Here is a 24,017-nt window from a genome sequence, read left to right on the forward strand (position 1 = left end):
AGAAATGGCTCTGAGAAATAGCTCACTCAGTGAGCTTTCAGGCTGAGAAGGAATCACATTGTGTTATAAAATAATTGTGATACATGAAAAAGAAAGAGCACAAATGATCACTTTCAACAAAAAAAACAGTCAGAAACAACTGACACTTACGGAAACAGTGCATCAAGGACTCTCTGACCAGTTAAAAGAGGGTGATTTGCAGGTAACTTTTCTGTGACAGGACGGACCTGACGTACAGGCCAAATCTGGACCATTGAAAATTTCTCCTTCACATCCTCAAACTCCAGCTCCAACACAACATCCTAAATGAAAGCAGCAAAATAAAGATCAATGCAAATGACAGAGACTGAAACAAACAAACCTTTTAAATACAAGACTAAAGCTAACTTCACTATTCAAATGAGAACTACGTTAGTAAAGTGGGGAGTCAAGAATTTGTGCTGAGCAGAGGTAGGAGGGCAAAGAAACAAAGATGTATATTTCCATAAAGCTATGTACACCATAGCAATTCAGGGCACCATAAAAGCTATCTATAAAGTACTAATAATTTAAAGCTATTGGTTCATTAATACTGTAAGGCTCCACACAGTCATATTGTTTCTCATCAGAATTGGTTCAGCTATACACTAATTTCAGTGGAGTATATAGATGGATACAGATACACACATACAAACATACACGTGACTGTCAGGGAAATTAGAGAGCAAGGTTGTTATCTATATATTTCTGTAATTCTTTTTATCTCAAATTTGTAGCAACCCTACAATTTAAGCAAGGATTTATACTGAGAAAATGCAAATAATGGGAGGTGTTTTCCTCCAATTTGGTACCAGTCTAAAGCATCAAAATCCATATATTATTTAGAACAGGCAACAGACAAGCAAACTTAATTAAAAGAAAAACTTACAGATGCATCATAATTTCCAGGTGGAGCAATGTACGTTATTGTACCCCTGTTTCGTGGAGGCAACATGATTTTGTGTTTGATAAGGGAATTCTCATTCACTAGGCCATAGATATCGCCACCTGTAATGTGGCTACCAACCTGCAATTAAAAAGAAATTCTTTAATTACAAATACATGCTCTATATATGAATGTCTACTATAAGGATGAGTTACACACTGAAAGTCAAACACCACATTTCTTTGGAAAAGGTGGTTGAGGACCCTTATATTGACAAGTCAACAAATGCCTTTTCTCTTTCTCTAATAATAAAATGTAGAGCAGGGGTATCAAACTCAAGGCCTGCGGATTTGGCCCATGGTTTACTTAGATCTAGCCCATGGGGCTGCCCTGGAAACAGCCAAGGACTGGCCCGCAGTGCCTCTACCAGCGAAAATGGAGCTTGGGGACCCCCTTCCCCTCCCCCAGCTCCATTTTCGCTGGTAGAGGGTTGCAGGAGGCTGGCCTGGCTGAAAACAGGTGCCATCAGCAGCCCCCCTGAGCTCCGTTTTCACTGGCAGAGGGCTAGCAAAACAATCAAAACAAAAGGAGAAATATTTCCCCTTTTGTATTTGAGCCTGCAAGAAGGGACAGGAAGGGAGAAAGGGAAAGAGGAAAGACAAAGAAAAAGAAAAAGGAAGATAGGAAGAAAACAAGGAAGGAAAAATAAGGAAAGAGGGGAAGGAAGAAAAAAGGAGAATGAAGAGGGAAGAGGGAAAGAAAAAGAAAAGGAAGGAAGGAAGGAAGGAAGGAAGGAAGGAAGGAAGGAAGGAAGGAAGATTATAATGAGAGTGAGGGAGGGTCTGAGGGAAGTCCTGCCTTAGCACTTGGCCACCACAGTTACCCCAGACACGAGTGATGTTGAACTGGCCACACACCCCATGGCTATGCCTGTCCCGCCCCCCCTCCCAAGGTCAAACATAACCCTCAATGAAATCGAGTTTGACACCCCTGACATACAGCATTCCCTTAATACAGATAATGAATAGCTTAAAAATGTATCATCACAAGTATGGAGATATAATATAAAGAATATGCAGTACATATATCAACAGTGAAAACATACACATAATACTGAACATATACTAATGTAGCTCTATAATTCATTAAGACAAATCCTTGTTTCGGTGATACATAGCTTTTTCTCACACTAATGGTAAATTTACCTTCTATATCAAGAAATATCTTAATATTTCAGTAAATATAACAATAATCTCCTATTCCAGTAATAAATGATTACAACACAATCAGACTTCTTCATAATAAACAAAAAGCATTTCAGACCAAATAGTTGGTAATGTTGTAAGTAAGAGCTTGCAGGCAAAGAAAACCAGGATGTTCTTTGGCCTTCCTTCATTTCAGGTTGTACTCTATGCAATTAAATTATGACAAAGAAGGTAGTTCTTCTGACATAAAGGTTATACTTTTTATAAAATTAATTCATGGTGAAATGTTTAGCTTCTAAAATTAATTCTGGATGAAAGCATTAATCAGGTTTATTGATAAAAGGGAGACAATTTGTCTCTTCCAGTTCTATCTGTCATATTATGCCATTGGTGTAGCAGAAGGCAGGAAGATGATAATGATTTCTACAAATTCCATCTTGTTGACTAGGAGCTCCATCCAAGGGTCTGGTAATGTATGTTACTGAGCTGTTTGGATGGTGAGGACAATGTAGGGATATTGGCACATCAGATTCCATTACCATTTATACTCTAGCCAGCCACTGTGAGAGGGTGGCCTTGGACATTATTTCCTTGGTGTTCTTAAATAACATAAGACTCCTCCTACTGTTATGAGAGGACAATATAGCTTATTCTACCAACATCCAGATTTACATCTTCCTTCTCTCTGGGACTTTCAGAATTCATGTCATCTTTTTGGCCATTCTAAGATCACCCCTTGGTCACCATATGTACTCAGCGGCTGAACTTCTTGCTCTGTGAGACTCCCCCCTCTCGCAGACCTGGCCCTCCACATTATCGAGGGCCTACTTTGATGACGGATTTTGGAATCCCGAGAGGTGGCATGTTGCAAAGAAGGGGTTGAGGGTCTTTTTATCTAATTTCTTATCTAAAATTTTAAAGATTTCTAAAAAGGGGGTAGATGGGAGCGGGGTGGGTCATGTGGATTTGGGGGGCAATCCACAAAGGGAGGGGTTAAAAGATGAATTTTTAAAGAGGAGGCCAGATCCAGCACAGAGTTATACCATAGGATGCGCGGAGGTGGGAATGGAGGGGCTTAACACTTGTATGGAAAGGGGTTGCTCCATCAAGGTCATGGTTGGGAGGGGCAGATATGGTGGGAGCAGGAGGCCACATCATGTTAAGGGGCACGCAACCGCTGTCTTCAAGCGGTAGCACGCTCCGACCCTCAAGGCTCTTCTCGTTCCCTGGGTTGCTTAGAATCTCAGGGCCCAAGCCTTAGGTTAATGTTATGCAACATCAGGTCCGCGGCTAACAAAACCCCCCTCATTTGTGAATTAATTCAGGAGGGGAGAGCGGACTTGGCGGGTATTACAGAGACCTAGTTGGGCCATGAAGGGGGGGGTCCCCCTTGTAGAGATGTGCCCACCAGGTTTCCGTGCATTCCATCAGCCAAGGGCTCAGGGTAGGGGTGGAAGGGTGGCGGTTATTATAAAGGAAGGTCTTGATCCTAGGGAAGCCACTGTTCCTCAGACAGTCGGATGTGAGTCCCTCCTCGTGAAGTGGGATCATGGGTTACAGATGGGCCTGCTGATCATGTACCTGGCTCCCTGCCACGTAGCAGCAGCCCTGCCTGAGCTCCTCAACGTAATAGCCGGGGTGGCGGTTGAGACTCCTAGGCTTCTTATCATGGGAGATTTCAATCTGCCATCCATCGGTGAAACATCTGAGGCAGCTCGGGAGTTCATGGCTTCCATGACGGCCATGGACCTGACCCAGTTAGTTCATGGCCCTACTCACACGGGGGGACACACTCTGGACTTGGTTTTTGTATCTGACCAGTGGTTGAATGGTCTAGATATAGGGGATATAGTCATTGAACCCTTGTCATGGTCAGACCATTCTCTCGTTAGGCTTGACTTTCTGTCCGCTACACCCCACTGCAGGGAAGCGGAACCAATTAAGTGGTTCCGCCCCAGGCGCCTGATGGATCCTGATAGATTCCAGATGGAGCCTGGGCCATTTCCTGAGACTCTAGCTCACAACTCGATTGAAGACCTGGCGGCAACCTGGGATAGGATGGCCGCTGATGCTTTGGATCGAGTTGTGCCTTTGCGGCCTCTGACCCGGCGTCGAATTTGCCCGGCTCCTTGGTTTTCCGAGGAGCTGAGGGAAATGAAGCGCCGGAAAAGACGCCTAGAGTAGTTGGAGAGCCAGTCATTCCGAATCTGACCGAACACTGGTGAGGTCATATATTAAGACCTACTTAGTGGCAATAACAGCGGCAAAATGTAACTATTTTTCCGCTATTATTGCATCGGCAGATAATCGCCCAGCCGCCTTGTTAAGGGTGACCCGCTCCCTCCTCCACCTGAGGGCACGGGAAGACCCCTTGCAAGGTCAAGCTGAGGATTTTGCACAATATCTACACAATAAAATCGCTCAAATTCGGGAAGGCTTGGACTCTGATTGGGTAGGTTCGGACGAAGTGATGGAGGCGAGTCTTAAGGATGTTATTTGGGATGAGTTTGACCCTGTGACCCCTGAAGACGTAGACAGGTTACTGGGGAAGTTGAACGCAACCACATGTTTATTGGACCCGTGTCCCTCCTGGTTGGTACTGGCTTCCCGAGAGGTTACATGAGGCTGGCTCCAGAGGATTATAAATGCTTCTCTGTGTGAGAGTTTCTTGCCTTCCGCCTTGAAAGAGGCAGTGGTGAGGCCCCTCCTCAAGAAGTCCTCTTTGGACCCAGCTATTCTAGCAAACTACCGTCCTGTCTCCAACCTTCGCTTTGTGGTGAAGGTTGTTGAGAGTGTGGTGGCACAGCAACTCCCGCAGTACCTGGATGAAACTGTTTACTTAGATCCGCTCCAGTCCGGCTTCAGGCCCGGTTACAGCAATGAAACGGCATTGGTTGCATTGGTTGATGATCTCTGGAGAGCTCGAGATAGAGGCTGCTCCTCTATCTTGGTTCTATTAGATCTCTCAGCGGCTTTTGACATCATCGACCATGGTATCTTACTGCACCGACTGGAGGGGCTGAGAATGGGAGGCACTGTTCTACAGTGGTTCTCTTCCTATCTCTCCGATCGGTCGCAGTCTGTGTTGGCAGGAGGGCAGAGGTCGACTTCAAGACACCTTATTTGTGGGGTGCCACAGCGGTCGGTCCTTTCACCTCTTCTGTTCAACATTTATGTGAAGCCGCTGGGTGAGCTCATCCGTGGTTTTGGGGTGCAATGCCATCTTTACGCTGATGATATTCAGCTATACATCTCCACCCCAGACCACCCCAATGATGCCCTTGCAGTGATGTCCTGGTGCCTTGAAGCCGTGTGGATCTGGATGGGGAGAAACAGGCTCCAACTCAACCCTTCCAAGACCGAGTGGCTATGGCTGCCGGCGTCCCGATATAGCCAGCTGATACCATGTTGACTATTGGGGGTGAGTCATTGGCCCCCACGGAGAGGGCTCGCAACTTGGGTGTCCTCCTGGACACGCGGCTGTCTTTAGAAGAACATATGACGGCCGTGGCCAGGGGAGCTTTCTAGCAGGTTCGCCTGATTCGCCAGTTGTGACCCTTTCTAGATCGGGACTCCTTATGCACAGTCACCCATGCCCTCGTCACTTCCTGTCTGGACTACTGTAATGCTCTCTACATGGGGCTCCCCTTCAGGTGCACATGGAGGCTCCAACTGGTCCAGAATGCAGCTGCACGGGTGATATTGGGAGCGACATGGCGCTCACATGTAACCTACGCGAGCTGCACTGGCTCCCGGTGGTCTTCCGAGTGCGCTTCAAGGTGTTGGTTCTTACCTTTAAAGTGCTCCATGGCTTAGGACCTGGGTACCTACGAGACCATCTTCTGCAACCGATAACCTCCCATCAAACAATACGGTCCCACAGAATGGGCCTCCTCAGGGTGCCATCACTAAAGCAATGTCGACTGGTGGTTCCCAGGGGGAGAGCCTTTTCTGTGGGGGCACCTACCCTTTGGAACAGGATACCCCCAGGGATACGAATGATCCCAGATCTCCGTACTTTCCGTCGTGCACTTAAGACCTTTCTGTTTCACCAAGCCAGGCTAGCATAAATTTCTTTTAATTGTTCTAAATTTTATGCTGAAGATTCTTAACCGATGAGTTTTTTTTTATCCAAATTGGTTTAATTATTTTAAATTGCTTTATTTCACATTTTATATGTATGTTATTTTGACCGTTCACCACCCTGAGTCCTTCGGGAGAAGGGCGGTATAAAAATTAAATAAATAAATAAATATTGTGTATCACAAATATATCTACTGAGATTGCTCAGTCATGAGCCACTCAGAATTGCATGCCCATTCTGTTGACTACAGACCTTCTTAAATATATTTTTCATGCATTTGAATAGGGCAGGCCACATGCTAAATTTGAAAGTCTGAAGATGAAGAGAGTTCTTTTCGTTTGGATTGACATGGAAACTCAGTCTCAGTTAAAAACTTGCAAAGGGCGAAGGATCAGTTAAAATGAACTGATAGATCCAATGTTTCCTGAATGAGTTTGGGGAATTTTCCATCTCATCTGAAGGTAATTTGTTGAAGTCATACGGGAATGTGCAAAATATTTGAATCCAAACAATGTGGATTTGAACCATCCAGAACAGTAACTTTGATGATTTTGAAAGTATTTCATACTCAAGATGCAATGTTTAACTTAGGGAAATATAAGTACAACAACTAATGGATGCTAGTATTCTGGTTTCCATTTTAGTGTGGAAAATCCTTGTTCAAATATGTGCCAAACATCTATTGAAATATTTCAAAGAACCCAAAATAACTTACCCGCAGGTTTTTTATAGGAGTGAAATCCCATTTGATATCTCTACTCAAAGCTGTCACATTTACTCCTCTGGGAATGTATATACTTTGAGTCCGGCTACTAATGTCTGTCAAGGGTCTTTGGATACCATCAAAAATGGCTCCCATGATACCTGGGCCAAGTTCCACAGAGAGAGGTTTACCAGTGCGAAGCACAGGATCTCCAACTGAAACACCAGCTAAAAAATTTGTTGAGGAAATTACTCTGGAAAACAGTGTCAAATACAACCTGTGCTGGTATAAATTTTTTTCTGATGATGAGCCAAAAGAAATATTGTTAACATTCCAAAAATTCATTATTAACCATCTAAACCAAACACTTCATACTTAATTCATGTTTGCACTTACAATTTTCTAAATTCTTCAGCTAATGAATCTTAATTTTTGTTAATTGATATTATGCATAAGAATATTATTAAATGCTTATAGTTTAACTATCATTGTTAAACCAAGCCATATTTTGTCTTTCCATTATTTTATACCCTCTAAACTCATATCTTAAGCTAAAAAAAATCTAAGTTGCATATCAGCTAAAAGGATACAGGTTTCCTCATACACCTGGATAGTAGCCATGTCGCCCTCCAACCGGATAATCTCTCCTACAAGCTCACTATTGCTAACTCGTACCAGTTCATACATAGCAGCTCCTGCCATGTTGCAAGCAGTGACCACTAAGAAAAACAAAGAAAAAGATTATATAGATTGAATTATGATTCTAGCTAATAGTAGCTTTATATTTTCTTTATTATAAATCTTTGTCATTTGGCCTGAAAGAACTAAGCATTATTTTAATATATAAATGTGAGGATAGGATTCACATCTAGTGTTTCCTGAACACTAGCTCAACTAACAAATATCAGACATGAACAAATAAAATAAAATAAAATACATAGTAATATCAGAAAAAAGATGAAGTCACTTTGAAATACAGAAACTCTTCCATGTTCTTTTTCTTCATTCATTCAGTATAATATAAACAAGTGATTGACAAAGATAAGCTACACCAGCCATACAACAAAAACACAACTACCTGAGATAATTAAAAGCAGGTGAAAGAAAAGAATCTAGTAACAGTAAGAAAAAAATAATGGTTTCTTAATCTGAGAAATGTATGGCTAGAGTAAATTACACTAAACAATAAAATAAATATATATCTCAGTTTACGTGGTAGTCCTTTGATGTTGCTTTCTGAAACATCCTTTGTGTCAAATTTTATATGTTAGTACATCACCACTATCTTCTCACTTCTAATTATTGCAATATTGATAAAAATAATTTGCTAAGCTGTTATCCTATGCATATTAATATGAACATGAGTAAACACGCATAGAACGGTATTAGTCTCTTTAGAATGATATACTCTTTATCTGAAACAATGGGTTTTTGCCATCTGTGAATCTGCATTACCAGATCATTATGCCAGAAGGTTTCAAAATTGAACTGCCTATAATTTCTATATTTTCACATAGAACAATGTAAGTTCTCAGTTCCATTCCAATAACAGTTCAAAAGGAATTACATCATCATAACAGGATTGGAAGAAAGGTTGTGTCATACTGTAGCTCAGAATCAGCAAATGAGTCTTTAATTGGAAGAAGGGAAGAAGGACTTCTGAGAAAGGTAAGGACTCCAAATGAAATACCAGTACTGAGACTAGGAAATATATTAAAGCAAAGGTCTATTAATCTGAAAAAGAATTTTATGCAAGTATATTTTATGTATGCATAAAATAGGAATCAGGATTTTACACATGCTCTGAAGCATATAAGTAGTCCTCAATTTATGATTGGTCATTTAATATAAATGTAATCATAAAATGTTGCACCCCATCCCTCCCGTGTCACGTTACCACATTTTGGGTGCTTGACAAACTCTTCGCATTTAAAATTGTTGCCCAGTGCCTTGTAATCAGTGATTGCCAACTGATTCCAGTCATTTTTTGTCTGTCATTTGCAATCTTCTCTGCCAGCTTCATCAGAAAGTCAATGGGGAAGTTGGCAGGGAAGGCTGCAAATAGAGGCAAAGTTGGATTTGTGGCCAAGTGCACCAAGAAATTTCCCTTCCCCTCCATGCAGGGAAGGAAAAGCTTCCCATGTGCTAGAGGAATGGACCGCAAATCTGGCAAAAACACTAGTGAACACCGTCATTCTAGAAGGCTCAGAACAGCAAAAGGCGAACATTTAGGACAGAACAGTGCTCTATTCTGTTCATGTCCACACAGATAATAATACCAAGTATAAAAATATCTCCATCATAGTGAGAAATTCTCATAATGTTTGCTATGTAAAAGAGGAAGGCAGAGATTACTCAAAGAGAACAAAGCACCACTTACCAGGCCCTGAGACTCCATAGACATAGCCAAAGAAGTTTTCTCTATCTTCATCATGGATTTTGGGGAGTTTAGAGAAATCCATCTTAAATCTTCAATAATCTGGAAAATGAGTGCAGATAATAGGGCATGGGGGGGGGGGGGAGAGAAAATATTTAATATTCAAATTAAATCAAATTATCTTGATCAGTATCTAACAAAGCAGAATGAATGCCATTAATCATTACCACCATTAGACTTTCTGAGCATAACTTACTTGTGTGGTAACAAATAATGTTACTTGTAACATTCCCTTACTTGTGAAACTGTAAATTAATGAACTTGCATTCTCTTCCTATGTTCACTTAATATTCTCCTTAACATGTATGGAATATGATATGACTATCTGAGTGCATAAGTATTTATATCTGTACCTGCATCCTCTCAGATCTGTAGTCTTACAAATTACACATCTGAGTATTAAACTATATAAAGTGTGAGGCAATGCATCCTAACAAAATAGATGAAAGTATAGCTAACCAATTATAGCATTGTCTACGGACAAATAAATATATCTGCGGCACTCAAAGAATTATTAGCATTTCTTTTTGAACAGCAATTACCCTTCTCAGAAGTGGAGAAAGCAAATGCATATATTATTATTGTTGACAACCAGAAAAGACTGCATTGCCTGATGCAAGCCATACAAATGATGCTGCTGCTTTAACTATCTGAAAAGATTCTGCAAAACATTTCTTTTCCATTGTCTGCACAGCCCTATAAATAAGTCAGCATCTGACTGTCTTCTGATGGAAAATCAGTGGCAAAAAGTACATTTTGCACTTTTGTTTGGAAACTTCTAAGAAGCAACTACTCACCTTTAAATGTACTATAGGTAGTCCTCGATTTACAACAGTTTGTTTAGTGACTGTTCAAATTTACAACAGCACTGAAAAATGTGACTTATAACTGTTTTTACAGTTATGACCTTTGCAGCATCCCCATGACCATGTGATCAAAATTCATATGCTGGGCAACTGATTCATATTTATGATGGTTGCAGTGTCCTGAGATCACGTGATCAGCTTTTGTGACCTTCTGGCAAGCAAAGTCAATGGGGAAACCAGATTCATTTAACAACTGTATAATTAATTTATTAACTGCAGTGATTCACTTAACAACTGTGGCAAGAAACACTGTAAAATGGGGCAAAACTCACTTAACAAATGTCTCACTTAACAACCAAAATTTTGGGCCCAATTATGGTCGTAAGTGGAGGACTATCTGTACAAGCAGATGCACCAATTTCAAACGTTCAATTACTGATCAAGAAGTAAGAGGGAACAGGTTCTCTCTCTCTCTCTCTCTCTCTCTCTCTCTCACACACACACACACACACACACAATCTGTCTCTATTCTCTTTAGATAATTTTATAAGAGGACATTTCCCCATTCATACAGTCAGTGGTAATATTTATTGAGAACTCCAATACATCGTTACGATCTGAGGCTCAAGAAGCCTCGGTGGCTAGAATTTCCTTTCTTTAAGTTTAGGATAATATGTCACCCACAACCTTATGGAAATAAGAACTTCCAACTATCAGTTATCTATATTTAGTCTGGTGTGCTAAACTGTGGTATGTGACTGGCTACTTTTAAAAATGCTTGAAAAGTTCAGTGCATTGAAAATAAAATAAAAATAAAAGAAAATTAATTTATAACAGTGTGATGAACAATCAAGTGATGCTACAATTTCTTCCCAATGACATTAGATCCTAATTCATTTCCAAAGAGTTAGTATTGACTTTAATATCCTGAACAGCTTGGAATGATTCTAGAGTAAGGCCTCTTTCCTTATGTATTGACCAAAATCCTTTCAGTAATGTTTTATTATTATTGAGGATTTAGTTTTAATCTATTTAATCTGCCAAGAAATATTTTTGATAATAGCTGAATTAAATCAATCATAAAGAAAACAGACCTTATCTTTTAGTGGCCTTTTCATTTCCCTTTCTTCCTGAAGGAGATTGAACAAAATCAGTAACTCAATAAATCAGCCAATTATTACTGCTACATATAAAGCCTCATTGGTTTGAACATATGAGCATCATATGAGTATGATGCAGCACTAAGTACCCTCCAGAACGGCACAGATCAAGAATATGTTCCAGAAACAGAAAAACTGCAAGCATTACAATGAAAGATTCAATTCTAAGAAGAAAATAAAACACAGTAATTAATTCTGCTTTTGTCTGTGTTATCCTTCCTACAAATTTAGAAATTTTCAATATTTTATCATACAATTCTCTAGCTGTAAATTCTACATCTCCAATACCTGCTTAGGAGCTGCAGAATAAATACATATGTCTTTGGCATTCTTTTAAAAATGCTACCACACTCATTTAAAATACATTTATGTATAACATGACATGTTGATTGCTCCAGGTCTATTTTAAGTAAATTAAATAAAAAATAATTTATCATGCAGTGTTCCAAGAAGCATTCTAATATAAACTATTCTCCATTTAGGATTTTCCTATCTCAAGGTTGAAAGTACTACTTTGTTTAGATATTATTGTGGGATAATATTGTGATACCTAACATCATTTGATCTGATATTTTAAAAGATTGAAGCTTTTATAGTAGTGGAATTATGTTTCTCAATTATAATTCACTTCAAAATCAATCTCTTCCAAAGAATTTTATAGTAAAAATACAAGCTAGATCTTACCTTAAATAATGAAAAAAAATATCCACCAAGATTATAAAGTTATAAAAGGAGCCTCTTAAGTAATTAGAAACTGGAAATAATTTGCTTTGCCTGAAACTCTCATAAATATGTCAAAAAAAAGTTTACATACATACAGCTGAGAAATAATCACTTGACTTGATGACTCATCAATTACTCCACTAGACTGTTGCAGTTGCAAATATATTGTTAGAGGACCAACTAGCTTCAATGTTTTTAAGACTTTAGAACAGTATATGTAATCCTCAACCTACAACCTTAATGGAGCCTGACCCCCCCCCTCTCTGATCAGTTTTTAAACACTGTGTGAGTTATTAAGCACAGCTTGAGGTGCTTCAGGGGTGGAGGAAGTCCCAGGAGGCCTAGCACAGGCAGAGATCCACCTTCCTCGACCCTCTCAAGACCTCTCCCAACCCCTGAAATACCCTGTACTCCGCTTCCTTCCCCTCAGGCTTCCCACAGCTCTTGGACCTGTTTCCTTCTCAATGGAACCCTGAAGGCCTTCCCCCTGCATCAGGTCCTCACAGGACTTGGGCCCCCTGCCCACCCCGATACCCATTGCAATAACACAGTCTTAGGGAAGCAGAGTAGATCATTCCATTCCCGGGCTGTATGGTTTAGGGATACTAAGAGATAGAATGGCCTTCCTTCCTCAATATGAGATTGGGAGTTTTGGAGATCTTCAGAAGATAAGTACATGATGGATGTAAGGGAATGGAGACCCAGTGGGAGGGAAAAGCAGGCACAATGCTTGTAGGGACCCAACAAAGCGGGATGGTAGAAGGAAATAGGTGGTGGGTCACTGTTACATCCCTGCAATTGGTTGTAAAGGTGAACCACCGGGGCATGGCAGCAGCCATAACTTTGAAACAGAGTCCTGTTCTTCCTTTTGGGAAGTCTCTCGTATCTCTCAATGGTCACTAAGCAACCAGTCGTAGTCCTAGGACTGTCTGTACACTATAATAAGATCTACCTATCAAAAGCAGGATAAATCTATCATAAGCTCAATAAGAATTTAATAAGTGTTTTACTATACAGGCCCAGCTTTTGTTACCTTGATTTGAGTACAAAGTGGTTTTCAAATCATAACAAAGTAATTTGCTGTATCTTTCTTCTTCACAGGTAAGAGCTAATAGTTGAATAAGATATTTTTTTTCACTTTGAGAAGGCATCTATCTACTTCTTAGCAGTGCTTATTATATTTAGTTATGTTGTGATGGTCCAATGACATCAGTATAAAACGGTAATCCAGCTATGATAAAATTAGACCCACATTTTCACATAAGAAAATATATTTCAGACACACAACAGATATGAACATTGTAGCAAATGACACAATATAACAAGTCAGACCAAATAAGTAGCAATATTCCATGCTTTTGGACATACCTGGAATCAAGTGTTTTTTTTGCATAGATTTTGAAAATTCAAAGTCAATTGTTATAAACTAGTTCAACCTACTCTCGCAGATGTTGCCATTCTGGTTTTCAACATGATAGAGCTAAAATTATGAAATTCTGTTCTATAGTTGTTACCTCTGGGAAACAACTACCGTGTTTCCCCCAAAATAAGACCCTATCTTTTTTTTTTTTTTGCACCCTGAAATAAGCGCTTGGCCTTATTGCCATGCACTCAAAAGCCCGATTGGGCTTATTATCAGGGGATGTCTTATTTTGGGGCAAACAGGATATGTGCTGATATTTCACTAATCATGTTGCTCTGTTCTTCAGAACTGACGTAGAACTGAAATTTGCAACAGATGTTATATGCTTACATAATGCTTGTGTTCAATGGACCAGATTGCCCACCAGGAATTATTAAATGCCATATAGATGACATTTGATAAGCTTTCCATTTAAATACTTATATTTATAAATTATAATTTTGTAATTAATATAAATCCTTGCTTTAATATAGGAAATCTGTATAATGTACTATTAAAACTGAAACAAAAGTTTAAGTTTGAGAACTGCAATATAAAAATATATAAGCATTTTTCTCCATTTCAAGTTCTTGGGTCCTGGCTTCATTCTCTCAGAATTTTACTTACCGATAATTCTATGTGTTTAGAATACATTGACACAGTATATTTTATACTATTTCAGTATTAAAATTTACAATTGTGAAAAAATTCCAATTTTCTGACAGTCATCTGATATTCAGTAACAATAACAGAGTTGGAAGGGAGGTCATCTAGTCCAACCCCCTGCTCACGGAGGAGACCTATGCTAGGGATTTGAACTGCTGAACTACCGACCTTTCTGATCGACAAGTTCAATGTCTTAGCCGAACTTTTTAAAGTTATTAGAAGGTAGCTGTGGATTGTTACTATTTAAAATAATTGCAGCATAATTCAAATTTAGAATCTTCTTCCAAAAATCATCTTATATTAAATGGAAAGAGAAATACTTTGAAATACCAGACATCCATTAAGATGATTAAAAAGCAGATTACCTGGCATGTTTAAAGGAGATCAATCAATTTTTATTATGGTCACAGTCACAGACTAGCATTACAAATAAAAGCATTAAAACAATACTAATAGTAAAAAATAAAAATAAAAGACAGGCAGAATAATGTATTGCTTTTGGTGGTGGTTTAACAGTGGGCAGTTAAAGTTTGCCTAATTTTACATATAGCATAACAGAATTTGGCCACATTCCGAGAAACTACTTCATACTGATCTTATAACAGTAGTTGCCCTGTAAAAAAAGATCAGTATATCTCGGAAACATTGGGTAAGATGTTATAAATTTATAATATAAATCCCTGAGCCCTTAGAGAAAATGAAGTATAGTAGGATGTGAACTGTAGTTTCAATGGCTCTTTGTCCACAGGGGCACAGTCGCAGCTCATATGGTATTCTTTTTGTACTGGCCCTCCCAAACTGCTGTGGGAAATGTGTTGCAGCACACTAAGGTTAATGCCCTTCGTATTTTGGGGAGAGTTGTTTGATATAAATATCTCACTACTTTAAAAGGGGGAATTTGATTGCTCAAATAAACATTTGTGGGAAGAACAGCCCAATCTTGTTGGATTTCCAGATCTTTAATTCGTTGTTTAAGTGCGCTAAGCGCACACTCATATCCCATCATCAAAAGCACTTCCTTGGAGAAACCAAGATATTGGAGTTTTTTGTGTGGTGATCCTGAACCATATTGATTCAAAATTGTCTGCTATAAGGAAAGAACTCAAAATTGTAGGGGAAAAGAGTAGTTTTAACCAATGTGCCAAAAGGGGCGTTGGTCCTACCTGATACGCTCCTTCTCGTTGAGTGGAGACAGCAGCCAGTGTGGGTACCACTCATCCAATCAGATTGAAGGACTGAGCCAGCCAATAATTTCAAGTCCCGCCCCTGTTGCCGGGCAGACCCAGCTTTGGCGAAGACTCGTAAGACTGACTCGGCGTGTGGGCACAGAAGGCAACAAGCCACCAGGTAAGTAAAGAGAGAAAAAAGGACAGACAGAAGACACAGCCGGATAAGGGAGGGTCTGGCTGCTGTCTCCACTCAACGAGAAGGAGCGTATCAGGTAGGACCAACGCCCCTTCTCCATTGAGAGTGGAGACAGCAGCCAGTGGGGCTGTTCACTGTCCCGAGTTCAGGGTGGGAACCGGCTGGTCGACAACAACAGTCTCCCCGGCAACAACACGTTGAAGCACCCGTCGTCCGAACGCCGCCTCCGCCGATGCAAATTGGTCCAATCGATAATGACGTATGAAGGGAACCGGCGAAGACCACGTGGCCGCCCTGCAGATCTCGAACAAAGGCGCTTGAGTCGCCCATGCGGCGGTCGTAGCTGCGCTACGGGTGGAATGGGCGGTCAAACAAGCTGGACGCAGAAGGGAACGAAGGTCGTAGGCCGTAGCGATGGTGTGCCGAATCCAACGACCAACAACCGACGAGGAGACCTTGCACCCCTGGGAAACTGGCAAAAAGGAGACAAACAGCGACTCCGAACGACGGAAAACAGATGTTCTCTTAATGTAGATCCGCAAAGCCCGCCGTACGTCGAGTGAGTGCCATCTGCGCTCCCGTGGATGAGCAGGTCGCGGGCAGAAATTAGGCAGGATGAGTTCCTGCGAGCGGTGGAAAACCGAATTGATTTTCGGGACGAAAGTGGGGTCCAAACGGAGTACTACCCGATCCGAATGAAAGACACAGAGGTCAGCACGAATGGACAACGCTGCTATCTCCGATATACGACGGGCCGACGTTATCGCCACAAGAAAGGCGACTTTGCATGAAAGAAGCCGGAGACTAGTAGTTCGCAGTGGCTCGTACGGAGGACCCATAAGCGACTCCAACACCAAAGGGAGATCCCAGGTGGGGTATCTGTGTAATACAGGAGGACACAAATTCGTGGCCCCTCGAAGGAAACGCCGGATTAGAGGATGTTGCGACAATGATGGAAGGGATCCACAGACCAGGACTGAAGACAAAGCGGCCACATGCCTCCGTAACGTGTTGGACGAGAGGCCCTGAGTCAGACCCCGCTGCAGAAAACATAAAATGTCCACAATGGATGGCTGAAGAGCGGAAACTCCAAACTCGGAACACCAGGAACAGAAGGCATGCCAGGTGGCAGAGTAAATCCGATCCGTAGAAGAGCGGCGCGAGGCTTGCAATGTCTGAATAACGTCCGGCGGGATGTGCACTGCTGTCAAAGTGCTCCGCTCAACCGCCAAACGGTCAGGTTGAGCCAGGCGAGGTCCGGGTGTAACAGAACGCCCTGGGACAGAACGTCGTCCTCGAGGGGGATGTGCCACGATGGGGCCACCGAGAGGGACACAAGGTCCGCATACCAGGGTCTCCGGGGCCAATGAGGTGCTACAAGGACCACTTCCGCCCGCTCGTATAAGATCTTGCGAACAACCCTGGGTAGAAGTGAGGTCGGGGGAAAAGCGTAGAGAAGACCCGCCGGCCATGGAATTCGAAGAGCGTCGACGCCCGCAGCCCGAGGATCTGGGAACCGGGCAAAGAACCGTGGCAGTTGAGCATTCGTGTGCGTTGCAAAGAGATCGATAATCGGCATGCCGAACCGCCAAGACAGCTCCTGGAAGATCCTGGGATGGAGGCGCCACTCCGCGTTGTCCACTCGACGACGACTCAGCCAGTCCGCTTGGGAGTTGTCCACTCCGGAAATGTGCTCTGCCCGGAGAGAGCAAAGGTGCCGCTCCGCCCAGAATCCCAGTCGCAGGGCCAACAGAAGAAGCGACCTCGACCTGGTCCCCCCCAGCTTGTTCAGGTGCGCTTTCGCTGCAACATTGTCCGTCAGAATGAGGACGTGGGAGTTGGAGATCAGGTTTCAGAAGGCCCTGAGAGCCAGGAAGATCGTCTGTAGTTCTAGCCAGTTGATCGGGCGACGGGACTCTGCCGGGCTCCAAGTGCCCTGAGCCAACTGACCTTGGCAATGGGCCCCCCAACCGAGTAGACTGGCATCCGTGGTTACTACCACCCTTTGAGGCTCCAGGAAAAACTACCCCGCAGCTAGTGCCGGGGACCGCCACCACCGCAGGGACTGACGAACCACAGGAGGGACCGGAACCGGCCTGGATGAAGTGCCTCTGCCCGCCTTCTGCAACGGCAAGAGAAACCATTGAAGTTCCCGTGCGTGCAGCTGTGCCCAGGGAACTATGGAGATGGCAGAAATCATTTTCCCTAACATCTGGGAGAGGACAAGAGGGGAAACAGCCCTGCAACCTTCCACCTTGGAAATTAACTGACGGATACCCGCCTGTCTATCGGGGGACAAAAACACCTTACCCTGAACAGTGTCGATAAGGGCCCCCAAATGGACCAAACTGGTGGAAGGGGAGAGGTGACTCTTATCTAAATTAACCGAGAAACCATGGGCTGCCAAAGTCTCTACCGTGAGGCCAACATCCGAAACTGCCTGAGCAACAGAAGGGGACAACAGGAGAATATCATCGAGGTAGCATAAAAGTCTAACCGAACGGACACGAAGAGATGCCGCTAAAGCAGCCAGCACCTTCGTAAAAATACGGGGGGCAGAGGAGAGACCAAAAGGTAACGCCCTATATTGATAATGGACCCCCCCGTAACAAAATCTCAAAAAACGCCTATGGGAAGGGAGGATAGGGATGTGCAAATAAGCCTCTGTAAGATCTATGGAAGAGAGGAGATCGCCCCTCCGAACACCGGCTAGAATAATTTGTAATGATTGCATTTTAAATTTACGGTACACCACGTACCTATTTAAGCGTTTCAGGTCCAAAATAAGGCGCCACCCCCCCGAAGATTTGGGAACCAGGAAAACCCGGGAATAGAAACCCTGACGCTCCTGGCCCGCAGGGACGGGTTGAATGGCTCTAATGGTCAGGAGATGCTGAACTGCTGTGTCCATAAGGGACTTTCTCTCCGAATTACGAGAAATCGGACAACAGACAAAGGAGTCAGGGGGGGTGGAGACAAATTCGATAGCTAGACCAGAACGAAGAGTGGCTAGGACCCATTGATCAGAGGTGGACCGTTCCCAGGCGGCCACGAAGATGGCCAATCTGCCGCCAATGGGAGGATTAGCAATGTAATTAGCGCTGGCGACGGATGAAACGACCTCCTCCCCCTCGAAAGGGCCGCTTAGACCCGAACGATCTGCCCCGGAATCCCCTATCTTGTGAGCCCCGCTGCCTGCCAAAATTTGTGTACGGCCGGGGCGAGGGGAAGGAGGAGGAAGAGGGCCCACCAACATCATTACCTCAAAGGTGGGGTCGAGGGGGATACGGAGAGAAACGGGAATCCCCCCTGCGGAAAGCCGCCGCCAAAACCTTCCGTTTGTCCCTGGTTTCGGTCAAAAAAGGTTCTAAAGCTTCCCCAAACAAATGAGACCCCCCAAATGGGACTGATGCGAGCTTCCACTTATGCCTTGCATCCGCCTGCCAATGTCGGAGCCAGGTCAAGCGGCGAGCCGTCACAGCAGAGGCTAACGATTTTGCAGCAAAGCGAGCCGTGCCGAGTGTCGAGTCCGCTGAGAACTGAACTGCTGCTACAATCTTATTGAGGTCATGCTTAATACGAGCATCCTCCGGCGACAATTTCTCTTGTAACTGGCGGAGCCACAACAACGTGGTGCGGTTAAAGAAAGACGCCGTTGAAGCCGCTTTGATGGCCCAGGCCGCCCCCAGATGAGCTCTTTGGAGGACCATATCAGCACGGCGTTCATCAGGTCGTAAATTCTCAGCAGGATCGCCCGGAACAGTGGCCGAAGACAGAAGAGCGGCGATAGGAGCATCAATTGATGGAAGCTGCAGAAGAGTGTCCAGTTCAGATGCGACGTGGAAATTCGTACGGTCAGATGAAGACGGGAGAGGGGCAGACCCCGGCGAAGCCCACTGCCGTTTCACGACATCCAGGAAAAGCGGAGGCGTGGGAATGGTTGTAATCGGTTTGGCCGGTTCAGCGAACATCGGGTCCAAAGTCCCAGGAGGTACAGAAACAGAAGGTTGGGAAGCCGGAGAGGAAAGTTGGGCCGTATTGACGGCTTTAAACAGAAGAGACCGGAACAAGGCCTGTGGAAAAAGGGCAGTAGTTGTCGGCTGATCAGGCGGCAGATTCTCGTCGTCTGACAGACCAGAGTCACTATCGCCTACGTCCGACAGAGAGGAGCAGTGACTAGCTTGGGAACAAGAAGGAGAGTGGAGTGCTCTGGAAGGAGCGAGACCAGAAGAATGAGGCTGTTCCGGCGAGGCGGACCGAACAGAGCCGGATAAGCTGGAGGGACGAAGGCCCGCTGCCAATGTCTTTTGCACCACCACTTCAATCATCTTCTGCAATTGGTCGGAAGGAAGAGGGGGATTTACCGCCTCCTGAGATGGGATCGGAACCAAGGGAACCGCAGAGGAGTCTAAAGGAGGTGGAATATCAGGAACATCCTCGTCCGGGAGCGGAGCAACGACAAGGTCCCTTGGAGCAGGGCCCCATAAATTTGAAGTGGAGATAGTGAAAGGGCAGTCCCTGAGAGACAGCTGGTCCGGAGTCACCGGTCGAGGACCTTGTAGCGAAGCAGAAGCCGCAGAAGCCTGAAGGTCAGAGTTCGCTTTTGCACAAAGTTGAGTGAGGACTCTGTCCCTGCGTTTTTCTACTTTGTCCTGCGCGCTGCTATGCTTCCTGCTCTTGTGATGGGCATGAGAGGATGGGGCAACCTGTGACTGTGCCGGATCATGAAGCGAGACAGATTCATCCTCCGATTGCCTCTGACAAGCAGAGCTGTTTTTACGACCATGTTTGGATTTGGTCAATGACTTCGGCATAATGACGGATCCCAAGACAGACGCGGCAGTCACAAGATAAGGACCGGATGGGGAGCGCGGCAACTCCACTAATTGTAAGCCCTGTATACATGTTCCAAGGGGGGAAGGGCAGGGGAGCGCAGTCACTCCACAAAATGGCCGCTGCAATTAGGGAGGCAGCAATGGAGGCTGGCAAGAGCAGCGGGTATATAATCAAGTCCAATAGCCAGAGGAAGGGGGGTGCTAAGCTCCACAAACACCCGCACAGCCAGCCCAGTCAATTGCAGTTCAAATGGTTGCCCCTGAATATGCCAACAGCTTCCAGAAAATGCCAGCAGCTTAGAACTGTCGCTGGGGGGGGGGGAAAGCCCCACCTCAAATATCCCAATAATCAAATAGTCAGGAAGCCGCCCAGGTGTTGTAGCAGCAAGGTATGCAAGGAAGAGATCTGTAGCCTCTGCTTAGCTGCTCGTCAGTCCAAAAATGCCCCTAATTAGCTCAGCTGTTCGTCGGAGCGGCGAAAATAGCGCTGCAGCAAAGTCGGGTTCAAACAGGAGAGAAGCACTCCGGAGCAATGAGGGCAGCAAATTCAGCCTCCAGGGAAAAGGGGCGAGGGAGGCCAGCAGTTTAAAGTCCCAATCGCAGGCAGAAAAGTTATCTTAAGGCTGGGAGGCTCAGAAACGGAGCGGAGGGCGACAAAATGGCCGCCGCCACAGAAACGGCGCGAAAAACGGCCGCTACAAAGGATACGAGCCCCTGGGCGAAGCGATCTAGGAAGGAAGAGCCAGATCCTGACACGAAGGGCTGCCAAGCCTGGCAGGAACGTCCAGGAAGCCCCCCAGGGGTCCCCAAAGGGACAAATCTTCACACCAGGGGATTAAAAGCTCTCAAGGAAACCAAAGGGAAATCAAGGAAATCCAAGGCAACCAAGTCCATAGAGAGAAGCAGAGAAACGTCATAAAACAGTCCAGATCCAAAAAACACCAATATTTCCACAAAGGGACAGATATTTAGAAGAAAGCAGTCAGAGCTATAGACCCACACGCCAGTCCAACTGAAGGACTGAGCCAAAGCTGGGTCTGCCCGGCAACAGGGGCGGGACTTGAAATTATTGGCTGGCTCAGTCCTTCAATCTGATTGGATGAGTGGTACCCACACTGGCTGCTGTCTCCACTCTCAATGGAGAATATAAATTCATGCACCAGTTTCAATTTTGGCTAGTCTTGCCTCCTTCCTTAGTATTACATTTGGGACGCAGTGTGCTGCCTGATATATGGCTCTTATTAGGAATTTGGATTGTACCCTTTCCAGAGGAGTAAAGTCCCAGCTGAGCACCACAGGGTAATTGTACATGAGCCTTTGCTAAATATAACTTCAGTGCTCCTGGATTATATTGTGCTCCTCTGGAAAAATAAAAAAATAGATGCTACTGCTGTGTTTTGGGCATTTTGGATGACATAGTTTTGATGTGCACTGCGTTTAGTAAAGTTATTGATTAAAGATGTTTTACTATACTAGAATTTCTTCAGAATTATTTTTTTTCTAATACAATGGATTGTTTGAATTTCATACCATGTGTATTGCAGAAATGCTAACATATAAAAATATTTACAGTTCAGTATTAGATACCTGACAGCTGTCTCTCAAGAGAACAGAAATAATCATGCTGATTTATTCATTCTTCCCACCTCTGACACAGACAAACTAGTTAAAAGAGAAAAAATGATTAACAGTGAAACATCCATGAATGATCTCTATCTGTCAGATCCTCTGACTGAGTTGTTCCATTCTACTAAATGATAAACTACCATGAAGGTCAGTTTTCCAAAGCCAAATTAAGAGAAGAGTTTATGGATTTTATAACAAAAATTTCCATAATCTAATAAGTACCGGTATCTTTGGAACTAAATTAAATAAGCGGAACATGGAAGTGAAGTTGCCATTTCTAAACCCAGCAACAGGCTCTGATCTTCAACAAAGCTACCTGTTACTCCATAGTTTCAACTTAAGCAAGTGTAAGATGTGTGGACCAACTTCCAGATTTCCCCAGCCAGCATGCTGAAGTCCACATATCTTAAAAACTAGCAAGGTTCAAAAATGCTGTTCCTTAAGAGTTCAATGGCATTTGGAATTTCCAAATATTCCACAAAAAGTAATAAAATACCCAAGTCACAGAAGGGAAACCACTGATGCTCAAAAATATTTAACCATCTCCGTGCACAATAAACTTGCATAAAAAGCCAGATTTATATGTCGGCATCTTAAAGAATCCAAGAATATACAGCCCATTAAAACCAATATATGGATAACATGACTCTACATTTATATAAAGTACAGTCTCCCCCAAAAAGACAACCACATAAATAAAAACGATAAACATGAACTTCCAGTCCATTACAGAATCTCAGAAATTCTAAACAATGTTGACATACTGTGCTAAGTCATGGTTTACATGGTTTAAGTCATGGAATATAAATGGCTGGATTCATACAGCATACTAAGCCATACAGTATTGTTTACAAAGTTCAATGGCTGGATTCACACATACACAAAACCTTAGTTGCATGGTAATTCTTCAAATCTAAACAAATCCCTCAACAAACCAAAAGCACACTCACAAATACAAAAAAAAAAAGTATTTTGACAATGCTGGATTTGAGGAGATATCCTCTGGAATATTATTTATTATTTATTTATTTATTATATTTCTATACCGCCTTTCTCCCGTAGGACTCAAGGCGGTGTACAGTCAAGAAAAATATAGACACACAAACATCATAAAATTGCTAATTAAAATTATTACTTAGTTTGGTCAATTAAATAAAACCCAGAATTAGATAACATTTAAAAAATCATTCACATGTTTGTATGTTTAGCCCTGCCTGTTGGAACATCAGGATCTTGAGGGCACGGCGGAAAGCACGGAGATCAGGGATATTCCATATCTCCGGGGGCAGTTCATTCCAAAGGGTTGGAGCCCCCACAGAGAAGGCCCTCCCCCTGGGAGTCGCCAGTCGACATAATTTGACTGACGGTACCCTGAGTAGTCCCTCCCTGTGAGAACGAACTGGTTGGTGGGAGGCTATTGGTGGCAAAAGACGGTCTCGTAGGTACCCAGGTCCTAAGCCATGGAGCACTTTAAAGTGATAACTAACACCTTGAATCGCACCCGGAAGACCACCGGGAGCCAGTGCAGCTCGCGTAGGAGAGGTGTTACATGGGCGTAACGAGCTGCACCCATAATCACCCGTGCAGCTACGTTCTGGACCAGTTGGAGCCTCCGGGTGCTTTTCAAGGGGAACCCCATGTAGAGAGCATTACAGTAGTCCATACGGGAGGTAACTAGGGCATGAGTGACCGTGCGCAAGGCGTCCTGATCCAGAAAGGGACGCAACTGGCGGATCAGGCGAACCTGATAAAAGGCACCCCTGGCCATGGCCGTCAAATGATCTTCTAAAGATAACCGTGAATCCAGGAGGACACCCAAGTTGCGGGCCCTCTCTGTGGGGAGCAAGATCTCATCCCCTATTGTCAGTGATGGTACCAGCTGACTATACCGGGACGCCGGAAGCCACAGCCACTCGGTCTTGGAGGGGTTGAGTCTGAGCTTGTTTCTCCCCATCCAGATCTGCACGGCCTCCAGGCAATGGGACATCACAGCAAGGGCATCATTGGGGTGGTCTGGGGTGGAGATGTATAGCTGTGTGTCATCAGCATACTGATGAACACTCACCCCAAAACCACGGATGATCTCACCTAGCAGTTTTAC

At 43.7% G+C, this 24,017-nt stretch overlaps 1 protein-coding gene across 1 annotated transcript in view; it reads right to left on the reverse strand.

Annotated features, from left to right (window-relative positions):
• The window catches only part of ATP6V1A (ATPase H+ transporting V1 subunit A), a 52,826-nt gene that overhangs the window by 23,049 nt on the left and 5,760 nt on the right, over nucleotides 1-24,017 (reverse strand). The window contains exons 2-6 of the mRNA XM_070935315.1: nucleotides 9,277-9,375; nucleotides 7,487-7,615; nucleotides 6,909-7,123; nucleotides 908-1,045; nucleotides 151-302 (exon numbers count right to left, since the gene is read on the reverse strand). Coding sequence (XP_070791416.1) covers nucleotides 151-302; nucleotides 908-1,045; nucleotides 6,909-7,123; nucleotides 7,487-7,615; nucleotides 9,277-9,358 — 716 coding nt within the window. The 5' untranslated portion in view covers nucleotides 9,359-9,375. The remainder of the gene's footprint in view (nucleotides 1-150; nucleotides 303-907; nucleotides 1,046-6,908; nucleotides 7,124-7,486; nucleotides 7,616-9,276; nucleotides 9,376-24,017) is intronic.

This window comes from Pituophis catenifer, unplaced genomic scaffold (genome assembly GCF_029215685.1).
Source record: "Pituophis catenifer annectens isolate HBS135680 unplaced genomic scaffold, rPitCat1.0.hap2 SCAF_2, whole genome shotgun sequence".
NCBI lineage: Eukaryota > Metazoa > Chordata > Lepidosauria > Squamata > Colubridae > Pituophis > Pituophis catenifer.